This window comes from Engystomops pustulosus, chromosome 2 (assembly GCF_040894005.1).
Source record: "Engystomops pustulosus chromosome 2, aEngPut4.maternal, whole genome shotgun sequence".
Classification (NCBI taxonomy): Eukaryota; Metazoa; Chordata; class Amphibia; order Anura; family Leptodactylidae; genus Engystomops; species Engystomops pustulosus.
Genome location: NC_092412.1, coordinates 227292231 through 227317740, shown reverse-complemented (window position 1 = coordinate 227317740; position 25510 = coordinate 227292231). Strand labels below are relative to the sequence as shown.

At 41.7% G+C, this 25510-nt stretch overlaps 2 protein-coding genes across 4 annotated transcripts in view; one reads left to right on the top strand and one right to left on the bottom strand.

Annotated features, from left to right (window-relative positions):
* ZSWIM7 (zinc finger SWIM-type containing 7) overlaps positions 1-15292 on the top strand; it is an 83895-nt gene extending 68603 nt beyond the window's left edge. For all 3 annotated transcript variants that reach the window (XM_072138388.1, XM_072138389.1, XM_072138390.1), the window contains 2 exons: positions 5480-5584; positions 14378-15292. In XM_072138388.1, coding sequence (XP_071994489.1) covers positions 5480-5584; positions 14378-14485 — 213 coding nt within the window. In that variant the 3' untranslated portion in view covers positions 14486-15292. The remainder of the gene's footprint in view (positions 1-5479; positions 5585-14377) is intronic.
* A 5952-nt stretch (positions 15293-21244) lies between these two features.
* ADORA2B (adenosine A2b receptor) overlaps positions 21245-25510 on the bottom strand; it is a 45825-nt gene continuing 41559 nt past the window's right edge. The window contains exon 2 of the mRNA XM_072138385.1: positions 21245-25459. Coding sequence (XP_071994486.1) covers positions 24784-25459 — 676 coding nt within the window. The 3' untranslated portion in view covers positions 21245-24783. The remainder of the gene's footprint in view (positions 25460-25510) is intronic.

Here is a 25510-nt window from a genome sequence, read left to right as displayed (position 1 = left end):
TGGGATTCGAACCTAGGACCCCACCGCTGCAAGGCAGAAGTGCTACTCACACAGCCACCGTGCAATTTCAGAATTGTTTGGCACATTGTTATAGAGCAGGAGTTGATCAGATTTTCAGCAACCCCCTCTGCCCAGGTTTTTTACGGTACACAATGCAAATGATGTGATACATGCCATTTGCGCCATAGAAAGAGTGCAGGCAGAGCATATAGTTGCGTCTCTGCCTGAGCTGCTCTTGTAATCAATCGTATGTGCATCTCAAAGACACAGATACAATTGATTCTCTGTCCTTGTGGACCCATGATTTGCCAACTGACAGATGAGGGCCTCCTTTAAGGGAACCTACCATTTGATTTGATGCATTATGAAGCAAACATACCTTGAGAATGCTGTAGCTACACTGATGCAGGATCATATCTTGGTTAATCCCTGATCTGAGTGGTTTTGCTTATAAGACAGATATAACATCATGATAATGAAGCTCTCTCGCTACTGTGTGGCTGCTTCAGCGCTTCTCCTAGCACATGACTGCATGAGAGGATGATGTAATCCCTGTGTTGTGCCTGGAGAAAGAATAATTGAGTGGTTTTACTGAAAAAACTATTATAACATTCAGGACCTTGGGAAAGCTGGGTCTGGCTGGCTGCCAAGATAAACACATTACACAGAGCTTGTAATTACAAATGGAAGTTAGTCAAGACATGACTACTCAAACTGAGCTGGATCACTCATACACAGCAGATTGGGGATGGTGCAGCAATGGATTATTCTGCCCAGAAATTACATCATCCTCTCCTGCAGTGAAAAACTCACCTGCTAGGGGAAGGGCTGAACCAGCCATAGAAGCTTCATTATCATAATGTTATATGTGTTTTATCGGCAAAACCACTCCGCTCAGGGATTAACCAAGATATGATCCTGCATCAGTGTAGCTACAGCATTCTCAAGGTGTGTTTGCTTCATAATGCATCAAATCAAATGGTAGATTTCCTTTAACCTCCAGGGTCACAGTAACTTCCCCAGGGACCACAATTGTTACACCCCTGATGTATTATTTTTATGTGATTCAGTTTGTACATGCTGCCAGGCTTTGCGGTGATATCTTGGTGTGGAGCTGGCCTGAGTACTGAAACATCTCTCCACACATTGCATCCAGATACCGGTAGCCTGCAGCCTGTGTATGAGTCCTGGCGGTGTTATGGGAACCACTGAGGATTACTCATGTTATCAATCCATCTAGTGAAGTGTCATACATAATCTTAGGCTTTGGAAAATGTATTGTCTGCTTAGAGATGCAAGCGAGGGAAAACCTTCCTGTGTATATTTAGAGCTGAACGGTATCTATGTGGGTGGATTTATATTGATCTCACTTCATACATTGCTATTATTTTCCCCTTTTTTCTCCCTTTTTCATTATTTTATGGGATTTGTTGTTAAAGCCACCTATAACTTTAAAGGGGTATTCCAGGAATAAGAATAATTCATATACAAATGGGTCCTTAAAATATAAGCTAATATGTAATTACCCGTATATGCCGGCGTATAAGACGACTGGGCGTATAAGACGACCCCCAACTTCTGCCCTAAAAATATAGAATTTGGTATATACTCACTGTATAAGACTACCCCTCTCCCAAATGAAAAAATGTCTGCTTAAAACTTTGCAAAACAAACAATAGAGCAAGTGCCTGGTGATCATAACTGTAAGCTGCGATATTAATGAAGATCCGACATGCTTCTGTAAGTGCCGCCTGTGACCCCCAGCTCTGTGACGCCGACCGCTGTGACAGGGCGGCTGCATTAGCATACAGCGCGCCGCCCCGTCAGCGCGTACTAAGCCTCTTCTAATGACTGTGAGAGGCGGACTGCCGTGCATGCGCGGCGGTCCCAGGAAGCGGCTCTCTGCGCGCTGACGGGGAAAAAAAACACCTCACACAGTGCGGCCCCCGTATATCCGGCGTATAAGACGACCCCCCACTGTAGCCATTATTTTAAGGGGTTAAAAAGTAGTCTTATACGCCAGTATATACAGTAGTTCTTATTTAAAATGTTGCTCCCCTTAGCAGAAAAATGCTGATGACATAGACTGTAATGAAGAATTAAAATGTTACTGGCTCCTTAGTCAGTCCGTTGATTTCCTCTGTACGGAGGAGACACAGGACAGAAAATGGCCGCTAGTCACATGTCCACATCATGTGTCCTGCAGCGGCCTGGGCAGGTCATGTGAGCACCACTATGTTTGGTTGTAGTTGGTAGGTTGCAGTGCATCCAGGAGGGCCAGTGTTTTGGTAAAAGGTCATCTCAGGGAGGTGTGCAGAGATGGCAGTTACACATCATTACTATGGTAACAGAGCAGGACAGTCTGTTCTATCATCACTCGGAGCAGAGCATAAGAGGGAGGAGGAGTTACTGAGGACTAATAGATTATGGGACTTGTAGTTTCCAGTGGCGGCCATCTTGGTGATAACCCCACCTACTTAAGAGGCCAAAAAATTTTGTGAATTATAAAATAAAACTAATTAAAGGGAACCTGTCACCAGGAGACCCATTTTTAGCACTCCCCCAGTCCCCACAGAGCATAGGACATACACTGCCAAAAAGTTTTTCTGTATAAAAAATTTGGTTTTACAGAAAAAAAGATATGTTATATTGTACCTTTCATTAGCATCTGCTGTGTGACTAGGCAGTTACTCTCTACCTAATAAGGTTGATCTGGTGGCAGGTTCATCTATTGTACAGCAACTGAATCCATTTTTTTTGCTACAATATGCAAATTATATAACATGGCAACTGGGGTGTGGACTAGCCGCACCATGGAGCCAGAGCTACAGCTACTCCACGTCCTAGTAGCCTCTTTGAATTCCTTCTTCCCCTCCTGTCTTTAGCGTGGAGCTTGGAGCAACTCGTCTGAGAAGCCAGAGTTCTGCGCATGTGAAGTACCTCCTGTTTGTCAGATGAGGCGCTATGTGCTTTTCACTCTGAAGCCAGAGCTGCTGCACATGAGTAGGTACGGCTACTTCACCCCTCCTGCCCGAGCTGCGCGCACTTGTTGCTGAGCCAGGGTTTTGTTCATGCACAGCAGCTATGGCTTCAGAGCCAAGGGCAGGCAGTGCCTTATCTGAGAAACCAGAGGTACTGCACATGCGCAGAACTCCGGCTTCTCAGAGGAGTTGCTGTGAGCTGCACGCTGAAGACAAGAGGGGGAGGAGGTAATCAAAGAGGCCACTGGGGCGTGGCGTGGACGTAGCTCCCGCTCCACAGCACGGCTAGTCCACGCCCCAGTAGCCACGTAAGATAATTAGCATATTTATATGATAAAAGATTTCTAACGGATTGGGCTGCTGTACAATAGATGAACCTGCTACCGGATCCACCTTATTAGGTGGATCCATGATGGTAGGTGTACTTTAAAGAACACAGACCTTTTTTGTGTTTCTGGTTTTTACCCCTCAACTTCCAAAAGCCATAACTTTTTTATTATTTAAAGATATATGAGGGCTTGTTTTCTGCTTTACAAATTTGACTCCTTAGTGGCGCCATTTAATATTCTATGAAATAAAGATGTTACAGTACAAGAATCCTCTGTAGTATTTCCCCTCCTTATTAGCCGGACAAGATTCTGCTGCTGAATGTTTGGTTGTCTGCAGGAGGATTCCTGCTCTTCGTGATAGTGTACAAAGACGGCTCCAGTATCCGGGTTCTCCAGTACGTTCCCACAAGCTGGGGCGGCTGCTGCTGCTTAGTGTGTGTTTGGTAGTACAGACCATTATGCTTGTAAACATTTTTCATCCATAGTTATATACAGACTGAGACTTGTCTTCCTGCCAAGGGTCAGAATTAGAATTTGGCAGCTGTAAACGGTCAGACATTTCCTTGACGGGTCTCCAGGGGGTGGTAAATGGGAAAGAAGAGTTTCTCTATGTGACATGAGCAGCAGCCAAATTTGCTGTCAGACTTCCTAGAACCAGGGATACATCACTGCATGCAATGCACTACTTAACCCCTTGGTGACCAACATGTATCTGACCAAGAAGTCTAAGCACTTTTTGTCTTTTATTCATCCTCATCTTAACTTTTTCCCAACAATTTTGCATGTTGAGTAGAATTTTTTTAATGGCAGCTACAAGGCTGTGTTTCGGCTTTTTCTTTGCGGGATGAGTTGTAGTTTTTATTGGTTATAATATATAATATGGGGTTCATCAGTTTTTATTAAAATAGTGCTGGAATCCTAGCCAAAACAATCCCGGTTTTTCTTCAAAAAGTCTGCTGCTCTGTTCTATAGAAAATAAATGTTAAAAAAAATTACATGGCTGCATGGCAGGTTCCCTTTAAAGGACTTGACTGCAGGGACCAAATATTGCAAAGAGCATGAGAAAGAAGCAGACAGGTCCATTCTCTTGGTAGTGGCTGAACCAAGTCACTGCAGCTTCTAAGCGGATGCTGATCTGTAGTGAACTGCTCCAATCACAACACAGAACATGGATCTGTAAGCTATTTTCTTTTGATAAGCTGCTTAGAAGAGCTGATCCCTGGGGGCAGGGTGGCTCCAGGTTTTAGTAGGCCCCTGGGCAACAGAGCCTCAGTGGGCCCCTTTGCAGTGAACTCACGTGGCAGCATTTAAAAATTTGGAAACTGAAACAATCTCCTGTTCCCTAAAATATTCCCTTGTTTATCATTCCAAACAGCCCCCTCATGGTTATTTTATATACAGCCCCATTGTTTTTTTTATACAAGCACCCCTAGATACAGCCCCCTTCACCCCCATGGATTCATTATTTACAACCTTATGTGGGCCCTCCCAGCAACTCTGGGTCCCGGAACTTGGCCAAGTATGGCCAGTGGTGGTGCCGGCCCTGCCTTGGGTTACTTCTTTTTGGACATCCCATGCCAATCTGATATTGAAGTCTATCTTCACAAACTTATTTGAAGACTTCTTCTATGTATGTTCTAAAAAGTTTAAGCCCAAAAAATTTCTTTGACTCCTACTCGTCAACTGTACTGAATTTGCTAAGGTCGTCCAGAATTTTTTAGCGAATTTATCCCATCCGAGAGCAGCTTAACCAAAAAAGGATCGCATTGACTCTTTCACATGGTTCGTCACCTCTTGCTGACAGCTTGGAAATCCAGAAATCTAAAACGGGACCTTTATTCAGTTATTGTAACATTGATAGTTTGGTGTGTTACCTTACAGACACCTTGCTGGTATGTATTACTGTTGCACTTTGTGTTTGTCACTTTATGTGAACTATGTATGTACACTTTATTTGATTGAGTCTTTAGATGTTTGATAATTGACTATGTATCACTGTAGTAGTATACTGTTACACTCATTTATTAGTTATATCAATAACAACAGTCTTATATATATTATCATTATATTATACCATAATTGTGAAGCTATATAATATGTCTGGACCTAGGTGACTTATTTATGAAATTAGATAACAGTTATAATCCAGTGTTTATACCTTTTACTTAGGTAACTGGAAGTTCAGGCAAAGTCTACACCTGTTATAAGACTTGTCACTTCTGTTCTTGTCCTGCCTTCTCCTTCTCTGTGCTCAGAAGAAATGACAGCTTGATGGTAAGTAATGTGCATGGTTGCTGCAGAGTGTCCAGTGACCTGTGGTCCGAGATACTGTATTAGAAAAGAACTAACTAAAAATACTCATAAATGCCGTTGCCAGATAGCACACCACAGCATTAAATGAGCCTGGTCGTTTCTTTCTTTTTTTTCCCCAACTTGGATTCCAACTTTTCACCAAAAAGAAAAAAAATACAATGCATTTTTCATCTTCCCATATGTACAGTAATATATATATTACGACAGCAGCGTGGGACACCGGAGGGTGCTGGAAGGTAAGTAGATCTTTGTTTTTTTAAACAGCCCCCTCCGGTCACCTTTAGTTTTTTTCAATACTCTCGGACAACCCCTTTAATGTGTCCCACAGTTTGTAAACCTAAGGATGAGGATCGGCAGTACAGTAACAGTACAGACCCAGTGAGGTAGCTATATTGGACTGCACACACATGGGGTATGTAGCATGGTTTGTGGTTATAGCGCAATTCTATGTTTGTTCCAGACACTCCTTAAGCCAACGCTTAGTAAATCCCACACAATAATATTACAACTATGACCAGAGGGAATTCATATGTGCATATCTACATTATACAGTATATCTGAGCTATGTTGATTAGTGAATTGCTCTTATATCCTTACACGTCGATCGTTTCTCACACTCAGTGCCCTAAGCAGTATTACCCCGCATCTTTTTCATATAATTTGCTATAATTGGGCATTCTGTTTGGCCTGGTTGTTGCCATCGGGATAATGAAATAATTTCTGTCCATGTGGTTTAGGAAATAAGTCATGCTTGAGGCCCTGATCAATACAGTATTAGTGGGACATATGATCCCGGAATTATACTCTCCTTACTTACCATGTGGCTTAATTTAATGGCACCAGTCAGACATTAGGAACATGTGCAGTGAGAAGAAAATCAGTGATCATTAGGGCCATTTGGTTGCCCTTATTGATAGTTGTCGTCATGGCGACCGGGCGAATAATTCCTACAATCACGTCAACTTGCATCATATTGTAGGTCGTGGAAAAATTATATCCCAGCGGCAACAGGTCATGTGTCTGGAGCCTGGAAGCAGGAGGCGCATATACATGCTCTCCTGTATACTGGATGGCATGTTAGTGTGGTTAGATGGGAGAGCAGCGTAAAGTGCCTATTATTGCACAAATGTTGAAGAAAGTATTTGCCTTCTAACTAGCCGAAAGAAAATAGGGCACATTTACTAAGGATCCGCACACCGCATTTCTGTCGGGTTTCCAGACTATTTCCGTTTTGTTCCGCATTTAACAGGGTTTTTGGCGCACGTGATCGGATTTTGGCACAATTGTGCCGACTTTCATGCAACACAAATCGGGGGACGGGCCGTCGGACAACCCGACTGATTCGGACTTGGCGCAGGATTTAAAATTCAAATTGTGTCACAAGCCATGCACTTACATACACCAGGAAGAAGGTGAACTCCAGCGGACCTCAGCAGGGAAGCGACACATGCAGGATATCAGGTGCAAGATCTTGGTGAATCGCGCCGGACTTCATCCTCGTTGGGGATCTCGACAGGACCAGGTAAGTAAATGTGCCCCATTATGTTTATAGCTTATATTTGAAACAACAATATAACATATGTCCCACTAACAGTTCCAATTTACAGTATAGAAATTAGGATCAAGCACTCCGGTATGTTTCAATATGCGTTTAATATCTTCAAGTTACAAATTTACAGCAATAGCGTATGAAGTTTCGGATGATTTTGGCCTTTGTCAAATACTTTAAGCGAAAATATACATAAACATATAATTAATAACTATTACAGTGATAACTAACAGTGGAATAGGTTACAATATATATACCGAAGATCAATTTACAAATCTCCAAAGTATCAGAATGCCGATAACAAGAAATCACCCTCTAATATGATCATGAACTAATAGGGGCACATTTACTTACCCGTCCCAGTGACGCAGCCGATCCGGAATGTCCGACGAGGATTCGGAGCTGCCGCAATTCACTTATATCGTGCTTCAAATTACCTGCATGTGTCGCTTCCCCTGCTGAGGTCCACCGGAGTTCACCTTCTTCTTCCTGGTGCATGTGAGTGCTGATCTTGCAACACAATTTGGTTTTTAAATTCAGCGGTTTGTCCGAATCTGGCGGATTGTCCGACATCCACGCCCCCCGATTTGTGTTGCATGCAAGCCGGCGCCCATGCACCACAATCCGATTGCGTGCGCCAAAAACCCAGGGCAATTCAGTGCAAAACGGAAAAAAATTGCGAAACCCAACGGAAATGTGTGCTAAATGTGTCCCATAGTAACAATCTAGATTGGGTGAATATATGACAAAATCGCAGGAGTCATCATATTGGTGTTGCATAGTAGACCTGTATCATAGGGTACAGAGGCATTGAATCTAGTACAAGGTAATACAAAGTAATACAAAAGCCTAGCTGCAGGTATACGTCCAGGGAAGTACTGGAATACATAGAAGACCGGTACACAGTAATCTCTGTACAATAAAAGGTAAAGGTAAGTGCTTACCAAGGCAAGATGAAAAGGACTGGTACTGATAGATGGCGCTGGGGATCGTGCTTACTGCATGCCCTGGAATGCGCTAGTGTCTGATGACGCGGGCTGGGTATTTAAGTCACTCCCACTGGGGGCGTGGTTAAGTGACATGGTTAGGAGAGCGTTAAGAAAAGATGCAACAGATTAGGCGCACGGCCTATTTTTATGCACACGCACCTCAAGGAGTGTCCATATTGTCCAGTCTCAATGTGTTTTGTGTGCCCGTGCTCAATCTCAAAGTGTTGCAATGGACTGGGGCTCCCACTATGTGTATATATCTATTTGTAGGAGGGATATATAGTACCATAGGGGAACCGCGGCAGTAGATGTATGTAACATACCAGAAATTTGCACCTATTAGATGTAGCGCTGGTGTATACAGCCAGCCAGCCCCCTGTAGTATACAGCCATCCAGCCAGCCCCCTGTAGTATACAGCCATCCAGCCAGCCCCCTGTAGTACACAGCCATCCAGCCCCCTGTAGTATACAGCCAGCCCCCTGTGGTATACAGTCAGCCAGCCCCCTGTTGTATACAGCCAGCCCCCTGTAGTATACAGCCAGCCAGCCCCCTGTATTATATAGCCAGCCCCCTGTGGTATACAGCCAGCCAGCCCCCTGTAGTATATAGCCAGCCAGCCCCCTGTGGTATACAGCCAGCCAGCCCCCTGTATTATATAGCCAGCCAGCCCCCTGTAGTACACAGCCAGCACCCTCCCTGTAGTATATAGCCAGCCTGCCCACTGTAGTATACAGCCATCCAGCCAGCCCCCTGTAGTACACAGCCATCCAGCCCCCTGTAGTATACAGCCAGCCCCCTGTGGTATACAGCCAGCCAGCCCCCTGTAGTATACAGCCAGCCAGCCCCCTGTAGTATACAGCCAGCCAGCCCCCTGTTGTATACAGCCAGCCCCCTGTAGTATACAGCCAGCCAGCCCCCTGTATTATGTAGCCAGCCAGCCCCCTGTAGTATACAGCCAGCCAGCCCCCTGTGTTATACAGCCAGCCAGCCCCCTGTAGTATATAGCCAGTCAGCCCCCTGTGGTATACAGCCAGCCAGCCCCCTGTATTATATAGCCAGCCAGCCCCCTGTAGTATACAGCCAGCAAGCCCCATCCCTGTAGTATACAGCCAGCCAGCCCCCTCCCTGTAGTATACACCCAGCCAGCCCCATGTAGTATACAGCGCTGTTCAGGGAAGCCAAGTGTACTTTGCCGGCTTCACTACTCAAAAAATGCAGGCGACAAAGGCTCGAGGATGGAGGGGAGTATACATTATTTTTTTTCTTTTCTTTTTTTCAAAAATCGTACAGGGAGATTGGGGAAACACATCGACCATAAGAACCAGTGGGATGTTAAGTGACCTGACAGGTTCCCTTTAATGACAACTGGTTTCCATTTTCCAGTGTGTGCGTACAAAGGGGAAAAAAAACTTGTACAGGATATGAAGCCTATTTGAGTCATCCAAATGATTATATAAGAGACGTTGCCAGTGCTTGACAATAGAGGGTTTGCCGTAGGATTGAGCACTCAGGCATACAGAGTAGAAAGACCACAAATATGTCTATCTCTCAGCATACTTTGAATATACCACAAGCAGAAAGCCACCTACCCATCAGCCCTTCTCCTGCTTAACAACAAAAGCTCAGGTGCCTTGCATTGTCTTCCTGGTGTACTGACTTTGGGGGCTCTAGCGAGCAAGCAGGGGTCAAGTAGTTCTGCAGAGCCTGAAGTACATTCAGTGCATACCATAAGCCCCACAATACTGGTCCGGCCACGTTATTAGAATAGAAAATGGAATTTGACAGGTTCTCTTTAACATTTTGCCTTTACATTAATGCCATAACCCACACAACAAGAATTTGGCAGCGAGCTGAGAAAGGCAGGTGTGTCTGAGGTTGAAGTTACAAGTGGCTTGTAATCTATTGCAATTTATTTCCCCAGGCAACTGTATTAGTCATGAGGTATTTAGGCCATGTAAGAGCGCCATTGCCGGATGTACATTAGTATATTCACAGCCATGTAATATCCACGTGTTGCGTAGTTTGAGCACAATGCCAAGTAGTTTGTCTGCACTACCCTTTCTTTGGCACATTTGTTTTAGTATTGCTCATTTGCCAGTGCAAGTTGTTCCTTCAGTTTTGTAAACGGGGTAACTGTTTCTATTGTACTTGACAAATATTTGATCACTTGGTGCCTACGTAGATATCAGTGCTACCAGGAGGTAGGATAACTAAGATCAGTGCTGTGAAAAGTAAAAATATTTAGGCTTTGGAAGGTCTAAAAATTAGGTTAAAGAAGTTTGCCCATGGTTCTTTTAATCCCCTAGTGATGTTTACACAATAAAGATCATTTGTAAACATTTACATTGCAATTTTACTCCTTTATTGCTGTTTTAGCTCCTATTGCTCAGTGATGGTCAGTGTTAGATTGCAGAGTGTAGACGGAGACTCTTTAAGCAGACACATTATGATTCCTCTGGGCTGTGAGATGCTGTGTGCTGACAATGTGCTTAGGTTATCAGGGTACAGGGTTTATATACACTTTTGTTTAGCTTCTGAACAGTCTACTAGTATCTGTCACATAGAAAGAGATGAGACAGATCAGAGATGAGAGATGGATATGACACAATGACACAGCTCTACTTACTAAAACATAGTCAGCATTCTATGCAACCCCCTTCCTTTGGATCCAGAGCTTATCTTGTCTGAAGAGCTGCTGTTGTCTCCTCTGCATTCTGGTGCCGGACCGGAAGGGTCTGTAGTGCTCTCTGCTTCCTGCCCCTCCCCCTGCAGTATAAGAGAAGCTAGAGGAAGCGGCCCAACCATAATCAGGAGTTCATGGTCGGATCCAGGGACAACCAAAATGTAAACATTTGAACTGAAAGAGACAGGTTAGAATTATATCTCTGAAATTCTGTATTTTTGTGAATAACATGGAAATAGAGAATGTGTTATTTTGTTATCCTAAGTATATTTAAGAATTTTGTCTTTGTGGGAATACCTCTTTAATGCAACATGGTAGGAAGTTACACAAAGTTTCACAAAACTAGGCCAAAATATATCAACAGTTTGTGAAAGATTAGTTTTACCCTAATCAGGAGCAAGGAGCAGTTCCCCCTCACATTGTGTGCTGAAACATCCTCTGCTGCAGTGAGATTCTGGATCTATTTTCCACCTTACTATCTTCCAGTTTCGGTATCAATTCCTCATGGTTTTCTAAATCTCAGCTTACTGTTTGCTTCATTGTTTACATCCTGTGGGTAATAAGCGGTCCCTGGTCATTTGAAGTCACACAGGTGCACAACTCGTTATATCACAGAGAGTAATCAGAGCTGTGTGATATAACGAGCCTTGCACCTGTGTGATATCACATGACCGGGGAAAGTTCTTCACCCACAGGAAGTAAACAATGAAGCTTCGTATTGAATAACAGCAACCGGAGATCTAGAAAACTGTAAGGAATAGATACATAAAGTATATTGGAAATGGTATAACTTTTCATTACACAAACCATATAAATTATTTCCTGAAAGTGGACAAAGGAAATCTACCATCAAAATCCAGCATGATAAACCAGGTGCAGATCCAGGCACTGTGACTGTAGTAAATCTTCTAGTATTTGTCATCCATGGCCTCCTTCCTCCTAAAATCAGGCTCATTGAAGGGCCCTTGTGGGTGCTACCATTCTGATTCATTCTGAATCATGTTCAGAATGAACGTTTATGGACTTTCTTCAGCCTCTCCTTATTGTATGCTGCCGGCCTTAGGCCCCTTCCACACTTGTGTTGCAGATCACGTCAGAGTCTGATCAGGGTGCGATCAGGGTTTGGTCAGTGAAAAACTAACAATTTTCATCAGAGTGCAATCAGTTTTCAGTCAGAGTTTATTCAGTGTCTCAGTTTTTCACGCGCGTTTTCAATGCATTTTCAATGGGGCAGATTTACTTACATGGTCCCGTCGCGATCACGTGGTGCGTTGTCCAACGAGGATTCGGGTCCGACGCGAACATCGTGCGTCCGAGTTCCTGCATGTGTCGCTGCTGCGCCGAGGTCCGTCGGAGTTCACCTGCTTCCTCCTGTTGCATGTGAGTTCTTGATCTTGCGACACAAATCCTTCTTTAAATTCTGCGGGTTGTCCAACGGCCACGCCCCCCCCCCCACACTTATGTCGTGCGCAAGCCGGCGCTGATGCGCCAAAATCCAATCACGTGCGCAAAAATCCCGGGGCAATACGGGAAACCCGACGAAAGTGCAGCAGATAATGCGTGTGACAAGGACTCAGGACTGAGCTCTATCTTTTCTACGGCAATTAATGCGTAAAAAACGCATTGCACTTGCATTGGACTTGCAAGTGTCTCGTGTGTGCATGAAAAAGAATGCAAGTCTGAAATAGTCTATTGATCACAATGGGTCAGAGTGCAATGCAAGTTCAAAAGCATGCACGTGAAAAGCCCAAGTTTGGAAGGGGCCTAAGAGCTGTGCATGAACGAATGCCACAAACCTCTGAAGCAATAGTCTAAAGAGGAGTGAATAAAAATTCCTACAGAACAACATGATAATCATAAGACACAACATTGTAAGGTCAAGTTTTTGCCGATAAAGTTGGCTGTATAAGTCATTGATCATCACATGTAAGTAATAGTACGTCACATGTCGGGTCCCGGTACATGGAGAGGGCTCGCGGGCCGAGCCCTCTCCATAGCCGGTAAGTCTTTGCTGCATATTGCAGCAAAGGCTTACCGGTAACACCCACGATCGGTGCCGGCACCGATCGCGGGTGTTTTACCGCTAATCGCCTTTACCGCTAATCGCCTTTGCCGGCGGCTTCAAAAAGCCGCCATCTTTCCGTGGATCGTCGCTCCCCGTGACGTCATCGGGGAGCGGCGATCCGTCGCCATGGTAACTTCGGGTCTCACGAAGACCCGAAGCTACTTCGGGTTAACCCATTCATTACCATGTGCTGTCAGCACATGGTAATGTATGAGTAGTAAAATCCCCATATACTGCCATACTGTAGTATGGCAGTATATGATAGGATCGATCAGACAACCTAGGGTTAAAGTACCCTAGGGAGTCTGAAAAATAGTAAAAATAAAAAAAAAGTTAAAATAAAAAAATTATAATAAAAAAACCTAAAAATTCAAATCACCCCCCTTTCCCTAGAATTGATATAAATATAAATAAGCAGTAAAAATCATAAACACATTAGGTATCGCCGCGTCCGAAAATGCCCGATCAAAATATGATAACGGTTTTTCACTGCGTTTAACCCCGTAACGGAAAATCGCACCCAAAGTCGAAAATGGCACTTTTTTGCCATTTAAAATTTTTTTTTAAATTCTATAAAAAGTGATCAAAAGGTCGTACAGTCCTAAAAATGATAACATTGTAAACGTCATCAAAATCCACAAAAAACGACACCACCCACAGCTCCATACACCAAAGTATGAAAAAGTTATTAGCCCCAGAAGATGGCAAAATTCCCCAAAAAAATTTTGTACAGGAGGTTTTAATTTTTTTAAATGTATGAAAACATTATAAAACCTATACAAATTTGGTATCCCCGTAATCGTACCGACCCAAAGAATAAAGTAGACATGTCATTTGGGGTGCACAATGAAATCCGTAAAATCCAAGCCCACAAGAATACGGCACAAATGCGTTTTTTTACCAATTTCACTGCATTTGGAATTTTTTTCCCGCTTCCCGGTACATGGCATGAAATATTAAATACTACCATTTTGAAGTGTAATTTGTTACGCAGAAAATAAGCCGTCACACAGCTCTGTACATGGAAAAATAAAAAAGTTACAGATTTTTGAATGTGGGGAGTGAAAAATGAAAACGCAAAATCGAAAAAGGGCTGCGGCGGGAAGGGGTTAAAATTAGGTGGATAGAACCTCAGAGAAATACTCAGTGTAATCCCATGTGCCCTTTTTTTTTATTTAAGACACGGATATTTTTTACATCTTTGACTGAAATGTATAACCATAGAATTTATATATTTATATACAGTATATCCAAAAGCAAAGCCAGTGGACCAACCTGTGAAGCGTTTTTGGTTTTTTAATTTGTGAGGGTTTCTGGTGACTATTTTTCATTTACATATTGGGATATTGAAATAAGCTGAAGAAGATGAGAAAACACATTTTGGCCATTTTCTAAGGGATAGTTATTGCATTATACAAAATGAAATTTGAATCTTGACTACAATTTTTTTCCTATTTCCTATATTAGTGTAAACATATTCTGGCGGTCTACCTGAGTCAGGCCATGAGATGCTGCCAGGATCTTTCTGTGTCCGATAAGCAGATGAGTGAAATTTTACTGGCCAAAGAAGACTAATTCCTCAGGATGACCTCCATTGAAGAGTGGGGCTTCTGTGAGGTTTGGAGATTTCCAGGATCAAAAATAATCTTATGTATATATTTGACATAAAATGCTTCGCTACAAGACATTCCTTTAAAAATATTCTGACACTTAACCTTCAATCATGTGAGATACAGGCGGTCCCCTACTTAAGGACACCCGACTTACAGACAACCCATAGTTACAGACGGACCCCTCTGCCCACTGTGACCTCTGGTGAAGCTCTCTGGATGCTTTAAAATAGTCCCAGACTGCAATAATCAGCTTAAAATTGTCTGCAATGAAGCTTTATTGATAATTCTTGGTCCTATTACAGCAAAAAAATTTTAAACTCCAATTGTCACTGGGGCAAAAAAAAAAAATTGTCGGGAACTACAATGATAAAATATACAGTTTCGACTTACATACAAATTCAACTTAAGAACAAACCTACAGTCCCTATCTTGTATGTAACCCGGGGACTGCCTGTATTTTTAAAAGTTTGTAAGCAATAAGATACCAGTTCCCTACATTTTTAATGGAATAAAGTTACACTGGTAAGTTTTTTTTCTATTTGTTCTATTTATGCTTTTGATGTAAGTATGTTCATTGTATTACATTGTATCTATTTTAGGAACTATATGTAATGGAGAAGCGTTTTTTAAAACTTTTTCAATAGATGTTTAGTCCTGAGAAAGACCAGGTATAGAATCTCTGTAATGTGTATTGTATTTGCTTCTTGTTTCATGACTGAAAGCCTAATGGTGTTTATTAGGCTATTATAACTGCACTTAATAAAGCAATAAAAAAACAATATAATCTTCTCATAGTCACTTTGTTGTATATTCAGAAAAAGGACAGACAGGACATCACCATTTATCTGCAGCACCACACTTATCTACATCAGTCAAAGTCAAGGTACTTGGCTCGGCACAGGACTCCAGGATGGGTGCATGTGCTCTGGTGCATCTGATTTGGTAGATAATCCCTGGATTATGTTTACTATATGGGAAATCATCCACATGGGAATATTTGCAACTACTTTCTGCGATCAGTGAATAACGTAAATGTATCACGAGAAGTTGGAAATAAAAGTAGTGTAAGGTCAGGCTGTCAAGATCATAACGTATGGTGCCACATTTTCTTTCTGTTCACAAGAGTAAACCGTATGCAGTACTATTATGCATAGTCCAGAACGTATTTAGAATTCTTCTGAATAACGGTGTTCAAATATTGTGTGTATATGGTAAAATCTATTCTTCACATTGCAGGTGTACGCGCGTGTCCCCCGATAGGTTCGGAGATACGCGCGCACAGCTGCAAAGTGAAGAATAGAATTAAAACATTAAAAACAGTGAACACAGGAGCATTTAAGTGCAGAACACATGGAAAGAACACTATTCTTCACATTCCAGATGTTCCGAGCATCTCCTAACTTAGCGGGAGACACACGCAAACACCTGGAAAGTGAAGAATAGTGTTATTTCAATGTGTTCTTACAAGCAAAACATCAGTAAACATCTGGAATATTTTATTATGTAATAAAAATACTGTTCACTTAATTTAATGCTCGATCTCGAGCCGCGAGTATGCTAATACTCGACTGAGCAGTATACTCAGACGAGCATCTCCATGTTCTCGGCGGGTTCGCAACAGCACCTCTTCTTCTGTCAGCCGCTGCTGACAGCACAGAGTGTGCCGGCCGGGTAGTGGACCTGGCACCGGCCTGAAGAAAGAAGAGGCACTGTCGCAGACCCGCCACGAACAGGGAGATGCTGAGTAGTCAGTTTATTTTTTTTATATACCCGAGTATAAGCAGACGGGGCATATACTATATACAGTAATTCACATATAAACCTTTACCAACAATAACCCCTTCCCCTAGAAGGCCTTATGGCAAGTGGAACCAGAGGGACTACAAGATAATGATAATTGAAAGCATTGGCTAAACAACTGCATAAATATACTACTATTAGGAAATGGCACTCCTAGCAAGGGGGAAGGAAAGTAGGGACATAATTGTTAGTACGAGGCGTGGCCCCTATCTGTCATGCCATGCTGGATGTTGTAGTTCTTTTGTAGAAAACTGTCTGGGAGACCACATGCAAACAAAAACGTGATCTTCACAGGCTGCAAAAAACAGTCCCATGAAATAGAAGAGGACTGCCCGCTCCACAAACACCGGTAAGAATAGGACCTGCTCCATAATTTACAGCCAAACAAAACAAGCCAGTAAATAATTGTCCTTGATATATTGCGGACAAGGCAATAATTACATCCAAGAAATTCATAAAAAGCAGAGCAGGATGTCCTAATTGTGATATAAAAAGTAACTTTTACCAATTACTTATAAATCATATTCATCAAGAAGCAAGAGTGCAGTATCGACCATCTAGTCATAAGAGAAGGGGGGGGTACCGCATCCAATGTGTAACCTTTGTCATTACATTTATTCAATACCATTAGACCAACATTAACATTAACCCACATTGAACACAGTCCCCACTATTTCATCACCATATGATAACATATCACAATAGTAAGTGTAGCACGGTGCATTGTCATATAACCCTGGACAAAAAATGTCAAATAAGAGACAGTAGGGAAATAATCAGGTGGATCTCACCAGTCTTCAGTGTATAGTCATAGGGCAGGTGTAGGACCTATTACACCCTACGATCAGCTGGTGTCCTGACCCCACAAGTTCTCCCGCCCTAACAAGGACGGTCCCGATACTGTCCCTAACAATACTGGTCAGTCTCTAAGATACTGGGTCCACGCCAAGATACCTAGTCACCATAATAGATTAACTTGAACAATACCAGCCAATGCTAATTTTTTCCAGTTTTCCCATTTTTTCACTATAACCCAGTGAGGCTGAGTTGGAATAGCCACACATAAAGTGAAGGCTTCAGCGCCTCTTATCTCCGTGAATCACTTTTGAGTGCATTAAACCAAAGACTCATTACCATAAAAGTTTTTGTATTGAACTCTCTTTGAGGAATCCTTGTAGATCATCTTGCTTTAAAGGGAACCTGTCACCATTTTTCACAAATACAGTACATGTAGTGACAGGTTCCCATAGACACCTTTCTTTTAGCTAAACATTATTCCCCTGGGATTCCCACATATTCAACTTTGTAGTTTAACCTGGTATCTAAGCATGGCTACAGTGAGTTGAGGTGGGCGTGGCCTCCTCGGGTAGAATCCAGCAGGTCCCATCCATCCTATCTCCTGTATGCAGCTGTAATGTCATGTGACCAGGGTGAAATCATTGCAGGTCCTATAGCTTTTTAGCATTACAAAACTGTACACCAAGCATATTGTATCACATGAAATCACAGCAGCCTGCATGGAGAGGAGTAGAAGTCTATGGAAGCTGCTGTGATTGTTTTATGTGGTCATATATGTACTTGGGGTACAGTTTGCTAATGTTAAATATATAAAGGACCTGTGATGATGTCACCCCGATCATATGACTTTAGACCACGCCCCTCGACTCCCTGCAAAGATGCATAGATACCAAGCAAGATTATAACTCTGATTTTATAGGGATCTGAGGGAAACTATTTTTAGCTAAAAGAAGGGTCAGGTAGTTACTAGGGCTCTATAGGATCCTGCCACTACCTGTATTTGTGAAAAATGTGGTGACGGGTTCCCTTTAACATCTTTGTAGTTGTACATCTGCATCATGTTATGTAACATACTCCACTGTATATCTACCGTCCAGTTAGAAATGTCTGTGGTAGGGATTCTTATGGAAATCTAGACATGAAACACTCCGTAGGAGCAATGAGGGAAGTAAAATTCCTAAAATGATCCTGTCTGCTTTTCATTACATGAATTGTATAGGAACTGTAGGAACGCTGCCTGTATTTTCATTCTTGTCCCCATCTATAGATTTTCTGGCTAACAAATCTTTATTTTTAGCTATTCTCATAATGGAAAGAAATGTCTGACTTTTTGGTCGGTGTTGACATTCTCCTGACATTGACTAGATCTTGCTGTCACTAATGTCGTCATCCCCTGTAGCGAATTCCTTTTGGTTTGAATGGTTTCCTGGTAGAAAAGGGAAGGGGAGAGATAAAAAAGTGAACCTTAACCTTAGAAAAATGGCCCAGCAAAGGCGTAAAACAGGCGGACTCAGAGAGAAGTGAAGCTTACCGTATTTTTCGAACTATAAGGCGCACAAAAAATCCTTTGATTTTCACAGAAATCAAAGGTGCGCCTTATAGTCCAGTGCGCCTTATATATGAATTGTACTTACAGACAACAGCTGCCTTGAACTGTGCACAGGTCTGCCACCTGCTGGTCATACATACTTATAATCAGGTGCGCCTTATAATCCAGTGCGCCTTATATATGAACCTAGACATTTTAGCAGGCATTTATTGATGGTGCGCCTTATAATCCGGTGCGCCTTATAGTCCGAAAAATACTTGGCCGAGTTGTGATTTTTGGCACTACTCAGGAGCCAGACATATTGAGGAAGATTTACACATCCTACCTAATAGACGGTGTAAACTTAGACTGGTTTATCTTGAGAATTTTTTTTTAATTTTAATTAATAAATTCGGTTACTGAAGAATAAATTAAGTTCATCCCTAGACACATTTGTCCTTCCTTTATCTTACTTATTTGTGATCTTACTTTGTAAGAAGTTTTGTTTGCTCTGCTCCCATCATACCTCCCATTCTCATGATATGTGCGGGTCTCATCACCTAAGGAATGGGCCTAAATTTTTAAGTGGGAAACCCCTTTAAGTAGAATTTATTTGCAAGTCGGACCTGTGTATTTTATAATTGTAGCTCCAAACTAAATTTTTTTTTGTCCCAGTGACAATTAGTACAAAATGTTGAAAATCTGTCATGTGAACAGGGATTATCAATAAAACTTCATTACAGCACCTTACAGCTGATCATTGCAGCCTGGGACTAAAGTAACATCCAGAGAGCTTCACCAGAGGTCACAGGGGGCAGAGAGGTCCGTCTGTAACTAGGGTCGTCTGTACGTCGGGTGTCCTTAAGTAGCGGGCTGCCTGTATATTATATATGCAGATCTGAGAAAAAAAATTCACCTATTTTTGGGAGAATAAAAACATTGGACATGAATAAGTCCAACATACCAATCTTTTCCTCAACATAGTCCAACTGTAAAGAGTCGCATGGACTCATATTAGCTGGTTAACCAGTCCCATTGGATCAATATTTTTTCTGCATGTTCTTGAATTGTGCATTAGCTCCATATTTTGTTGGATTAACTATCCCAATTCCAAATCAGCTGAACTAATCTAATATTATATCACAGTAGATAAAGTTGAAAAAAGATGTCAGTCCTGGCATTCTGGTTGCTAAGAACAATCCGTAGAGTAAAAGAGGAGGGAGTAGGAGTATACAAAGGGGTCACAGAAGGGGGTGGGGTGGGGCTATGTACTGAGCTAATTTTGGTTACTTCTCAATTATAACATGAAGCAGAAGCAGCTCTGTTACTTTTAGGTGTGCTATGTCTCCTCTGTTCTCTGTACCACCCCTCACCCACTGTCCTGTGATGAAGGGGGAGTGCCAGAAGCTGCTTAACAGCCTTGCTGACACATCCATCATGACTAAGGCAGCTCCTGCCGAAACGCGTTGATCCCTTACAATCAGCTTTTGTGTGTCCGCATGATTTTATCTTCAATAAAGGATCATTTTTTTCTGCATTGGACCGTCTCCGTGTTTGGCATAAGAGTGCTGGATCCAAATCTACCTTTTCTACATGTGTGTATAGTAGTCATGATGATGTAATAGATTGCAGGTATAACTATGTAAAAGTGCATAGGTGTATACATGTATGTCTGTGTAATAATTTGTGTGCTAGAACTGCTGGTGGTAGAGAGAAGAGCTCAGGATTATTGGAAGTGAAGGAATCTGCTCTGGGCTCGTTGCTCTTAGTTGAATCAGGAAGCACACCCATTTTAGGAGAAGCTGAATATGATTTTATAAGTAAGGCTGATATATATGAGGCTGGTTCTAAGGCTAGGAAGCAATCAGCACCATGACATAGGTGTTGTTTCAAAGGCTCTCTCCAGCTGTGCTACAACTATTTTTGGGCGGTAAACTTTGACTCTCTTCATTTCCTTCTTATTTTTGATTGCGATATAAGAGAAAATGGGATTCAAAGAAAGGAGAGTGAGGGTTGTTTTTTGTGTGCATTAGATTTGTATATTTTTCCTACTGCTAAAGTAAAAAAAAATAAAATAAAATTGCTTCCTTGTGACCACAGCATAAATGAAAGTTATTTTTCATGGCAAACTCCAATTTTTTTGTCCCAAGTTTTACATTTTTTCTCTATTCACAACACATCACAAAATAAACGCTCTCACTAATTACCTTGTTAGTGCTTTTATTTATACATCAAAAAAAGGCTAAAAGCAAAGTGCTGAACTACTGAAAACATTGTAACATATTGTTCAGCCTAAATAAAATAATTCAAGGCAAGGTGGCTTTTTGTTAAACAAACAAACAAAAAAAAAGTTTCATTGATCTGAGGCTTCACCATCATCTTTAACATATCGACTCGTCTTGTATGTGCAAAACCTTGACGACAACATAGACATCACATGGTGAGAAATGAAGCTGTGCACCAAAAAGTTCTAGATGGTCCATGTAGATACATAGATATTCCAGATGGTCCTATGACCCCCATCCCTTTTAAAGATGAAACCAGCAGTAAGATGCGTCAGTCATATGTTCCATTTGAAAATCACATTACAAGGGCTGGTTATACACGGGAAGGAACGTTGCTGTTGAAACAATTCTCCATATTTTCCTCTTTTTTTTTTTCTCTTTTTCTATTTTTTGTAAAACAAAGTTATACTTAAAAACAGACTTGACACACAAAAAAAATAACATTTCATGAATTTCCTGGGAATGTACATCACTAAAGCTAACATGTTCTTTATAAATATTGTAAAATTCTGCATTTTCCCAATAAAGTGCAAAACGGTACAGTATTAAAAATAAAATCACAGTATTCAAAGAAAGTTACTTCAACGAAACGGTATCATGACATGGTGTGAAACGTGTTTTGGGAGATAGACTGCACTGAGGGGGCCGTACTGTAAAGGGGCTCCAGTGATACTGGATCAGTAGAATCATTTGTAGCTTAAAATGCTGATCTGCTATAATGGGGGAAATTTATCAGAAGTGCCTGAGAGCAAAACTGTTCATGGCAACCAATCAGAGGTCAGCAGTTTCAAAAATTAAAGCTGAGCTCTGATTGGTAGCCATGAGCAGCTAGAACAATTTTGATTTCAGACACTTCTGATAAATCTCCCCCATTGTGTCAATTCCTCAGTGCATCCTTCAAGCAGCCACATGTGATACAACTTGTATTTCCGCCATTATATGGAATTGTAAGAGCATTTCCCTTCTTCTGCCAAGTTATCCATCTTATCAGTAATTTCTTAGTTACATATAAGGCTTCATGCATGCAAGTGATATGACACCTCAGCCCATACGGTATGATCATGTGATTTAATTTCATGCAGAGAGGCACAAGTTTACTTTTGGGTTTTTTTTCTTTTTGGTACTATAAAATTAATGGGAGGCATGTACTATACCATGTCTGGCATCCTTCTTGCAGACAAGTCATGGAAAAAGTCACAATTCCTGTCACAGGAGTTGCAACTTTTTTTCATTTACCCAACCACTTCCTCCACATATGTATGATAGTCTCCAATGGAAATACAGCAGTTACTACATATGAAATCTCAGCCAGTTTACACCATTTAATTATGGTGTAAATGACTTTTTTGTGTAGTGCACTTTGACCTGTAATTTGTGTAAACTAGCCCTTATGCTTCTGCATTCCATGTTCAGGCTTTCTGACATGGATTTTGACTCGCATGTCCTGTATTCCAGGTTTCATTTGCTTGGATTTCTCCCGGAATATACGGAATGTTGCACTTTTTCTCTGCTAGGGGAACAGAGTCTTGATCGCCTCCTGTTGATTGGGTGGGAGAAGTATTGTGCCACTTCCTTCCCTTCTTCTTCCCCTCCGAATTTGTGTTCACTTTATTATTCATTTTGTTACCCCTCACATGGTTATTTTTGGCCCTTCCTTTTGTAAGGTTCCTGTCTTGAAATCTCAATAAACATGTTTTGAAACTAAACTCATCACCCATCTTTTGGACAGTGGGAAAACTTGGCAGAAGCTCAGTGCTATCCTTCTTTTGGTATTTCACTTTGGGAAATTTCTTTTCAGTATTCTCTGCAATGCAGTCTTCTCCATACATAATGTAAATCACTGGTAAAATAAAACTGGATCACAGTAATGTGTAGCCCTTCACCATGAAAGTGAACTTCAGATTGTCTTGTACACAATGAAAACGTAAGAGCCCCCCATTAGACCCATCACACAATGGTTCTGAACCACGTGACCCGCTTTGTAATTTCCTTCTGCTATCACAGAAATTGTACAAATCTATAAATAAATTTATATATCTATTTACAACAACCTCCAGAGATTGGGGGATACTTGGGATTTGTGCTTTGCCCCCTGAACCTTGAATAAGCATTGACCTTTTCTTATGGTTCCAATCTGAGATCAGCCTTCAGGGACATAAAGATCTGCAGCTGTTCTCCGACTGAACCCTGCAGAGAGCAAAGCAAAGCCAGAAAATTACTCGGAGCACTTCTCAGGTCCAGTCTTTAGGAAGAAATTTAGAGAAGTGCCTGGAATAGTTAGTTCATATGGATGACATTACTGTCCCTGTCTACCGGGGGTTTTCAGACCTTCTGCTAGTTCTCAAATGCTGAATAATTGGGAATGACATTATTTCCAGTAAAAGATAGATGTAGTGTGAACATTAAAGGGGTTGTCTGGCCTGTATTTTTTTGAAGGGGGAAAGGGAGGTCAGAATTTAATTAAGAAAAGGGATAACCACATCACCAAGCTTCCATTTCAACACTTCCTGGGTAATCCATGGTGTACTTAGGTACACATCACTAGGAACCTAGGAAATATTTAAATGGAGTCAGAAAAGAAAACCTTTAAAGGGCATCTACCACCAGGAGGAAGGACTCTATGCAAATGAGCCTGAGGGGCTCCTTGGCTCCATAGGTGTTAATGGAGCCTGGAGCCCATAACGCTAGTTTGCATACATTCTTTCATCCTGGTGGTAGATGCCCTTTATAGGGACTTTATGATGCTGTTTTCGTCTATAAATGGCTCCTTGCTTGGTTGTGTGTTGTATTGCAGATCAACCCACTGGAGGCTGCAATAATATTCACACATTATGGTCAAGCATGGTGTTTCTTCAGCAAGTAAGCCCGGCAGTACTGGGCCTGAGCATCACTTGAGGAACTAGCAGAAGGAGAAGACAGATAGTATGGAATATCATTTATTACTTTTTCTCTCCATAAGTATTCCACATGGAACTTGTTACTATTACATCTCCTGAATTTTGTAGTTAAGGAAGCTTACTTTAGGTTGTTAGCATGTATATGATTCTCCTTATGCAGTCACTATATACACATACTGACCAGCAAAAACTTGATATAAATTGAACTGTATGCCAGATCGCAAAGTAAAAGAACTTTCCTGTAATAAAAAACAAAAATCTACAAAAGAATACAAAGTTACTCTACATCCAAACAACGTATAAAAGGTTGTATAAATAATGTGCTTTATAAACAAACTAATTTACATTCTTCTACAGGTTTGAAGCTTCCCTTTCACTGTAACTAAAATTGCTTTGGTTGCTCACTCTAAATGGAAATATTAGTTTTTGGGATTGCTGTATGTGCCTATCCTTCTTCTAAATGTTCCTTGAACTACGTGCATTTAATAAAAACCAGCAGAACATTTGTCAGTGCAGAGGAGTTAGGAGAAACCTTCAGCAATATCTTATAATTAGAGATGGCTTAAGTTCGGGTCCGGGGTTCAGGTGCACCCAGGTGACCCTGACGTATTGCCGGATGTGCAGATAACCCAAACGGAGGCCCTTAGGTGTCCCTCTAACCAGTTACATCTATGGCTAACAGTTGGAGCATCGATTTGCTTGATTGGCTGGATTTCTGCCAATCCGACAATATATCCGGGACGCGTAGGATGCACCTGAACCCCAGACCTGAAGTTCGGTTCTGCTCATCTCTACTTATAATAAGAAAACTATGTGTGAACATCTTAAATGAACAAAGTGCAGCAGCAAAGTGGTCAATTATATCATTAATGGTCCCACCAGTAGATATACAGTAAAAGTCCTTGTAACCTCTTCAACAACACGTAGGGCTTTGTCCACATGGGTTGGGGGGTCACATGAAAGCATTGTTGGCACTTACAGTACTTATATGCAAGTGTCTAGCGTTCCCGATGCTGCCCTTGGGGCATTTAGAAAAGTTGTCTTTTTTGCAGACAAGATACTTAGATATGATTTTACGGAAGGTGTAGCGAAAATCTCTAATTTTGTAGGCATAGATGATAGGGTTCACCACAGAGTTAGCATGAGACAAAATGATGGCCATGTACATAGCCCACTCTGGTTTTTCCTTGTGAAAGAGAGTGATGCAGTTTAGTATGTGAATGGGCAACCAGCAAAAGGCAAACAAGCCCACAATAATTGCCAGAGACTTGGCGGCGTTCACTTCTTTCTGAAGAGTGGTCCTTGAATTATCCGCGCCCACGCACTTTAGTTCTATTTGCCTGAGTTGCTTGCGGGCAACCATGAAGATCTTGATGTATATTCCCAGCATGATCAAGAGTGGTAGGAGAACACAACCAAAAAAGTTGAAGTAGACCATATAAGACATTGTGACTACTTTTTCAAACAAACATGAGACGGTGCTGTTTTTCATGGTATCGTTTCTTTCTCCGCAGTCTGATGACATGCAATTCCAACCCATCAGGGGGGTCAATCCTATGGCAAATGAAAGAATCCAGAAAACTGCAATAACTGTTCTTGCCCTTTTTCCAGTGACCAGGCTCTTGTACCTTCAAGAAAAAGAAATTATTTCAATTATTAAAATGATCATACAGCAATAG